The sequence below is a fragment of the Heteronotia binoei genome, chromosome 21 (genome assembly GCF_032191835.1).
Source record: "Heteronotia binoei isolate CCM8104 ecotype False Entrance Well chromosome 21, APGP_CSIRO_Hbin_v1, whole genome shotgun sequence".
In the NCBI taxonomy this organism is placed as follows: Eukaryota; Metazoa; Chordata; class Lepidosauria; order Squamata; family Gekkonidae; genus Heteronotia; species Heteronotia binoei.
Genome location: NC_083243.1, coordinates 168,663,925 through 168,672,181, shown reverse-complemented (window position 1 = coordinate 168,672,181; position 8,257 = coordinate 168,663,925). Strand labels below are relative to the sequence as shown.

Genomic DNA, 8,257 nt, shown 5'->3' with positions numbered 1-8,257 from the left:
TGTAGGCCTGGGAAATGAGAAATGTAGTCCCTGGAATTCCTAACATCCCTGGATGCTTCAATGATCGTGTGCACATAAGGACTGACAGCCACATTTCCCATCCACTCTAGTATGTCTGGATACTGCTACAAAAAATGCTTGTGGCGGGTAGCATTATCCTGGTCTCAAGGATGCCTTAACACTGCAGCAAGCCCTCCCTTTTGCTCCCATATCGCTTAAAATTTGAGGAAAGGCTTGGGTGGGGTCAGTGGCAGACAGCCTTTAGATCCTGTTGTACTTCTAATGATGTCATAGGGAGCATAACAGGGCCTTAAAATGGGATGGGTTTGAGACTCAACAGTATAATTTAGGTGCTCATCAGAGATTAATCCAATTTCACGAGCACTATTCTGGATTGGAAATGTATCCAGCCACAGCAAGTTTATACTCCCAGCACATCACCAGGGAACGCTGCTCAAATACAGGATTATTCAGTCATTAGTCCCACAGAAACCCCACCTGATGTCACCCAGTATATCAGAAGCAGAATTTTACAGGTAACTTGAACAAGAGAGACACACACTGGAAAATAAAAGTGAGCTCAAGATTAATCATACATCTTTGAACTAGATAACCAAGGATCCTGAACAGGTCTACTCAGAGGTAAGCAACATATGTTTCAATGGGATTTACTTATAGTATAAATCTCTTACTTCAAGGTGTACCTGTGTTATGATGGAGAAGATCCAGGGAAGGTTTTCATATGGATTGCATAGCATGAGGGTTTCTGGCTTCTTTCATGTACCTATGAAATGCTCATTTTTATGGTTTGTATAGCAAGCCCTGCTCTGGCATAGAGATTCCAACAGTTTTCCTCCACGCTTGTTAAATGTATTATTTTAGCATACCATGCAACACACACACACACCCTAGCTCTGTCTTTCTTTCTTCTATTGAAGCTGCACCTTTATCTAAGAGCAGGGTCTGAATTCCTCTCGTAGCATGCTTTTCTCTGTTATGCATCTTCTGCAGCATCTCTGTCTGTGTGACATCATCACTGACAGAAGCCAATAAGACCCTTCTTTCTCCTTTCCCTTGAAGAGTGCCGGAGCTGAGCAGCCAGGTCAAACAAGCTGTCATCCCCGCTCAGCCTGTGGGGCTGATGCAGCTGAGTCTTCAGTTGCTAGGGACTCCGTAGGCTTTGGAGAAAGCACACCAGCAAATCCCATGCAGGGAATGGGGACCATCCGGCTGGGGAGAAGGGCTGTGATGTACACGGTGGAAACCATTCCTAAAGGGAAGAACCGAGTGCTGGGGGTGAGTGACAGGGGAACACTTTGAAAAGGGAGCTCTGTGGGTGTATGGAGGGGAACAAGAGGGGTGGAAGAGACTGGGATGGTTTCTCCTGAACTGTCATCTGATCTTGCTTCCTAATTTCAGGGATAGCATTATTCTAGGTTTTTTTGTGTGGCTATGAGTGAGAGAGAGAAAGAGGGAGAAGACAGGGAGAAGTGCTTGGGTCAGATAATCATAATGGTCTCTTGAACTAATTTGCAGATCTATTAAGCCCCTCCTGTGTTGGATTAGTCAGGATTCATGGGCCATTTGGTTGAAATCCCTTTCTAAAGGCAGCTCATTCTCAGGATGATCCTGACCAGCCATGTGTGTGTGTTTGTGTGTGTGTGTGTGTGTGTGTGTACTGTGGGCATATGAAAGCAAACTAAATGTTCCCAAGAAGCAGTGATTTTTGAAGCCAGCAAGGAACGTGGCAGGACATAGCTGCCTGCTACCTCTGGCATATCCAGTGCTCTGGCTCTGTGTAGATGGGAAACAGATTTCAATTTCCATTTAGAATAAAGGATAAGCGTCACCACCTTCATACATAGGGTGTATGCGGAACAGTATTGCCCTAGGAACAGATCTAGGCCTCCAAGTGGTGTTTACAAGAAAAAATTGGTGTCTTAGAGGCTATTAGCCTTGAATGCTAACTGGAATCTCCACATCCAGGGAGAAAGTATTCCTCTGGATGATAGATGCTTGGGAGAAATAACAGGGGAGATCTGTCAATTTTATGCCCTTCTTGAGGGATTATGATGAACATCTGGCTGGCCAAAGTTAGAAGCAGAATGCTGGATTTGATGGGTAGTTGGTCTGATCCAGCAAGTCTATTTGTGTTTTGCCTGAAGATTGTTTAGAAATGTAACCTGGAAGCTCTCACCTTTAATCCCCGATGTGCATGCACATGTATTGGCTTGGCTGTGATTATTTAGTAGTGATTATTTAGTGCTCCTTCTCATGGATTGCTGCCTTGTCGTGGTGAGAGGGCTTGCACAGTTCAATGAGGCAGTGGGCTATGCCATGCAGAGCCACCCAAGATGGACAGGCCACAGCTGAGAACCCAGACTAAATGTGATCCACTGGAGAAGGAAATGTCAAACTACTCCAGTATCCTTGTAAAGAAAACCCCATGAACAGAAACAAAAGGCTAAAATATACGGCACTGGAAAATGAGCCCCTCAGGTCAGAAGGTGCCCAATATGCTACTGGGGAAGAGCATTCAAGTAACCACAGAAAGAGTGAAGCGGCTGGGTCAAAGCCAAAAGGACGCTCAGCTGTGGATGTGTCTGATGGTGAAAGAACAGTCCGATGCTGCAAAGAACAATACTGCATCGGAACGTGGAATGTAAGATCTATGAATCAAGGTAAACTAGATGTGGTCAAACAAGAGATGGCAAGACTGAACATCGATATCTTGAGAATCAGTGAACTAAAATGGACAGAAATGGGTGAATTTAACTCAGAGGATCACTACATCTATTATTGTGGCCAAGAGTCCCGTAGAAGAAATGATGTGACCTTTATAGTTAACAAGAGTGTGAGGAAGGCACTAATGGGATACAATCTCAAAAATGACAGAATGATCTCGGTCCATGTCCAAGGCAGACCATTTAATATCACAGTAATCCAAGTCTATGCCCCAACCACTGATGCAGAAGAGGCTGAAGTGGACCAGTTTTATGAAGATCTTCAACACCTTCTAGAATTAACACCAAAAAAAGATGTCCTCCTCATCATAGGGGACTGGAATGCCAAAGTAGGAAGTCAAAAGGTGACCGGAACAACTGACAGGTTTGGCCTTGGAGAACAAAATGACGCCGGGCAAAGGCTAATAAAGTTTTGTCAAGAGAACAAGCTGGTCATAGCAAACACCCTCTTCCAACAACCTAAAAGGTAACTCTACATGTGGACATCACCTGATGGGCAACACAGAAATCAGATTGATTATATACTCTGCAGTCAAATATGGAGAAGATCCTTACAGTCAGCAAAAATGAGACCTGGAGCTGACTGCGGCTCAGATCATGAACTACTCATTGCAAAATTCAGGCTGAAACTGAAGAAAACTGGGAAAGCTATTAGGTCATTCAGGTTTGACCTTGATCACATCCCTTATGAATATACAGTGGAGGTGAAGAATAGGTTTAAGGAACTAGAGTTGATAGAGTGCCTGAAGAACTATGGACGGAGGTTCATGACATTGTACAGAAGGCAGCAATCAGCATCATCCGAAGGAAAAAGAAATGCAAGAAAGCAAAGTGGCTGTCTGATGAGACTTTACAAATAGCTGAGGAAAGAAAGAAAGTGAAAGGCAAAGGTGAAAAGGAAAGATTCACCCAACTGAATGCAGATTTCCAGAGAACAGCAAGGAGAGATAAGGAGGCCTTCCTGAAGGAACAATGCAAAGCAATAGAGGAAAATAATAGAATGGGAAGGACAAGAGATCTATTCAAGAAAATTGGAGAAATCAAGGGAACGTTTCATGCAAAGATGGCCATGATAAAGGACAAAAATGGTAGGGACCTAACAGAAGCAGAAGAGATCAGGAAGAGGTGGCAAGAATACACACAAGAATTATACAAGAAGGATCTCAATGTCCTTGACAACCATGACAGTGAAATCGATGACAGTGAAATTGAGCCAGACATCCTGGAGTGTGAAGTTCAAGCTGGGTTTCGGAGAGGTAGAGGAACTAGAGATCAAATTGCCAACATTCGATGGATTATGGAGAAAGCACGGGAGTATCAGAAAAATGTCTATTTCTGTTTAATTGACTATGCTAAAGCCTTTGATTGTGTTGATCACAACAAACTGTGGCAAGTCCTTAAAGAGATGGGAGTACCAGACTACCTCACATGTCTCCTGAGAAACCTGTATAAGGGTCAAGAAGCAACGGTCAAAACGGGATATGGAACAACTGATTGGTTTAGAATAGGAAAAGGAGTTCGACAAGGATGTTTATTGTCACCCTGCTTATTTAATTTATATGCAGAGAATATCACGTGGAATGCTGGCCTGGATGAAGTACAAATCGGAATTAAGATTGCCGGGAAAAACATCAAGAACCTCAAATACGCAGATGACACCACTCTAATGGCAGAAAGTGAGGAGGACCTAAAGAACCTCTTGTTGAGGGTGAAAGAGGAGAGCACAAAAGTAGGCTTGAAACTCAGCATCAAAAAACTAAGATAATGGCATCTGGCCCAATCACTCCTTGGCAAATAGAAGGGAAAGACATGGAAGTAGTGACAGACTTCACATTTCTGGGATCCAAGATCACTGCAGATGGTGACTGTAGTCATGAAATTAAAAGATGTTTGCTCCTTGGGAGGACAGCTATGGCGAACCTGGGCAGTATAATAAAAAGTAGAGACATCACCCTGCCAACAAAAGTTTGTATAGTCAAAGTGATGGTATTCCCAGTAGTAATGTATGGCTGTGAGAGCTGGACCATAAGGAAGGCCGAACGCAGAAGAATAGATGCTTTTGAGATGTGGTGCTGGAGAAGACTTGAGAGTCCCTTGGACTGCAAGAAGATCAAATCAGTTAGTCCTAAGGGAAATCAACCCAGACTGTTCCCTGGAAGGTCAGATGCTGAAGCTGAAGCTCAAATACTTTGGCCACCAAATGAGAAGGGAGCACTCCCTGGAGAAGATCCTGATGCTAGGAAAAACAGAAGGCAAAAGAAGAAGGGGACAGCAAAAGATGAGGTGGCTGGACAGTGTTACTGATGTAACAAACACGAATTTGAGCAGATTTTGGAGGATGGTGGAAGACAGGAGGGCCTGACATGACTTTGTCCATGGGGTTGCAAAGAGTCGGACTCGACTGTACGACTGAACAACAGCAACAACAAATTTAGTGCTACTCTCTGCTCATTCCAGGAACATCATTATTTCATTTGCTGCAGCCATCATTCAGGCCCAGCCTTACAACTGTGTACCTTGAAGAACTCTGTCGGGCTCTGGTTTGGACAAAAGCTTGCCTCAAATCCTGAAAGTAGGGAGAGTTTCTCCACTTTCATTTCCACATATTAAAGGGTGGAAACACTCTGGCATTACATTTGCCATAAGTGCAGTCACATGGAGAAGTAGCAGTCCTATCTTGTGAAACTCCTTACCTGCAGCAATTTTCCTTGGACTTACTTTTCTAAGGTGCCAGTTGAAGTATCTGCCTTTCCAGACACTTGGTGATCTTCAGGTATTTACAGTTTGATAGCAGGGTTGTTTTTTTGCTGCCTTTTAAAACTTGCTTTTAATTGCTGTTGTTACTAACTTAGGGTTTCAGGTGGCTTACTGCTGATTGTTTACTGCTGTTTGATTTATTGCAGAGTTGTGGTGCTTTTTATTTTATTATATTTGCTTACTTTTTGTGAACCTGGGTTAGGAGTCAGTCCAGAAATTTCACACACGCACATCGAACAGACTTGTCATATAGTCTTGGAAGGAAGAAAAAATGCCAGAGATTAATATGATGGTGAAAGGGTTTGAGTGCCCCCTGCCATAACTGTATTACCTGCTAGGTATTCTGCAATGTGCAAATTTTGTAAGCGCAACGTTTTCTTATTCTACAGCAGAAAGAAGTTAAGGCAGGCTTTGTGACCTTTAAGGTTAAAGCTTAAACATTTTTACTTAAGCAATTTGACCTTTCACAGAACCCCGGGGAGTCTTCACACTAATTTACATCAGTCCTGCAAAGGTGCAGAATAAGGCAGAGCAGCACCTACAGAGGAAACCCCATGCTTCTGATTAAGTGCATTAAAGCAACGCAGAAGCATGGAAAGCTCCCACACTGAGACTTTTTTTTTTTTTTGCATGTGCTAAAAATAGAGATGCTGCTATGCTGGGAATTTGTAGATCAGCTGCGCTGATTTCCTTCATTCAGGTTCTATATTTTTTCCTGGCCCCAAGTTGTCCCCATATAAAGGACAGACAGGTAGGAGATTAGTGTAGACTACTGGGCTGTCAAGGAATGAAGACATGATAGAAAAGCAGTTCTATTCTCCACCTGGTGTTAGCAGAATCAGTGTCAACACCACATTGTTATGTTGTCCTAAATTGTACCTGGCTGAAAAGGATTACATTTCTATTTTTCCTGCCTTCAGAAGCTGTCCCAAATGCTATTCATCTTGTTTTTAATTCCGAATTTCATAAAGTTGGATCTAGCCAGATTTACCAATCAATCACTCCTAATTCATCTTTTTACTATAGTTTTTATTCCACCTGCCTGTCCATACAGACACCACAATCCCCAGCATAGCTTCCCCTTTATAAGCGGACTTCCCTTTACATCAGCAATAAAGCTAGTTGGATCCAACCCAATCTACAATTCCATGGAAGCATACATGCATTAAAATGCCTATTAAAATGGGGGTGGGAGGAAGAGAGGGGTCCATGTCTCACTAGGGTTTTTTTTTTTTTTAAAAAAGAGGCAGCAAGTATTTGGTTACTTTTAAAGGAGCACCTGCAAGCCATGCTGGGGGACACCCAACTGCCCCAGTATGGATGTGGGTGGCAAGTCTAGTTATAGGATATTACATTTGGATTTTTAAAAACCATTTTCCATGAAGCACAGCCTAATTCCAAAGCCATTCTGGGGTAGGGTTAGAAGGTTCTTGGGAGTCTGGCTGGTGCCTGGATGGGAGATCTCCTGGGGATCCCAAATGAGCTGCCCTGAGCTGATGAGATAACAAATTACAGGTCTCTGGAGAGCTGTGTATACATTTGCTATATAAATAAATAGCTGGCTATCAGTGAAGATGCCGCCTTGGCCAGTTTATTGTGTAAGCCCGAATGCTTGATTCACTGGGTCAAATATTCCTTAACTCTGGACAAATGATCTGGCAACAGTCAGGGCCCTAGAATTTGCACACACCCCCCACACACGCACCATTTTTATTTACTTATTATATTTTTAGCCCTCGCTCCCCTGCAAGCACCAGTCGTTTCCGACTCTGGGGTGATGTTGCTTTCACAACGTTTTCACAGCAGACTTTTTACGGGATGGTTTGCCGTTGCCTTCCCCAGTTATCTACACTTTCCCCCCAGCAAGCTGGGTACTCATTTTACCGACCTCAGCAGGGTGGGTTACAAAATGTAAAATACAATTCAAAGTTAAAATTAACTTCATCAATTAATTGACAAAACTTTCAGCACCCACAATTTCTCAGAAAGACGGCACTGAAATAGACAAGATAAGGACACGGTCTATGATGATGACCATTACTTCCTTTCTCCCTTTTGATAACCAGTAAAAAACTAAATGGATCATTTAAGAAAAATGTTGCCTCCCAGTGCTTTTTTCACACATCCCTACTTAGGGTTGTCAGATCGCTCCTGGCATCTGGTGGGGGAATGGGAGTGGGAGGAAGGCCCAGGTCACATTGTAGGGTTGCCAAGTCCAATTCAAGAAATATCTGGGGACTTTGGGGGTGAAGCCAGGAAACTTTGGGGGTGGAGCCAGGAAACATTATGGGTGGAGCCAGGAGCAAGGCTGTGACAAACATTATTGAACTCCAAAGGGAGTTCTGGCCATCACATTTAAACCACACCTTTTAAATGCCTTCCATTTGGAAATAATGAAGGATAGGGGCACCTTATTTTGGGGCTCATAGAATTGGACTCCCTAGTCCAATCCTTTTGAAACTTGGATGTATTTTGAGGAGAGGCACTGGATGCTGTGCTGAAAATTTGGTGCCCCTACCTCAAAAAACAGGCCCCTCAAAACCCCAGATAACTGTGGATCAATTCTCTATTATACCCAAATTGATCTCCATAGGGAATAATGGTGTGCCCAGCAGACATCCCCCCCCCTTACTTTCTGATGACCCTGAAGCGTTGGGAGGGCCTCCAAGCTGTGAGATCCCCTCCCCCCTGGGAATTGGCAACCCTACCACATTACCAGCAACATGGTGATATCTCTTCTGGTGTGTACCAGAAGT

At 43.5% G+C, this 8,257-nt stretch overlaps 1 protein-coding gene across 2 annotated transcripts in view; it reads left to right on the top strand.

Annotated features, from left to right (window-relative positions):
• Positions 1-980: 980 nt before the first annotated feature.
• The window catches only part of LOC132589247 (membrane-spanning 4-domains subfamily A member 12-like), a 40,400-nt gene continuing 33,123 nt past the window's right edge, over positions 981-8,257 (top strand). Inside the window, exon 1 of one of the 2 annotated variants that reach the window (XM_060261946.1) lies at positions 981-1,296. In XM_060261946.1, coding sequence (XP_060117929.1) covers positions 1,207-1,296 — 90 coding nt within the window. In that variant the 5' untranslated portion in view covers positions 981-1,206. The remainder of the gene's footprint in view (positions 1,297-8,257) is intronic. The other variant, XM_060261945.1, reaches the window with a different exon arrangement.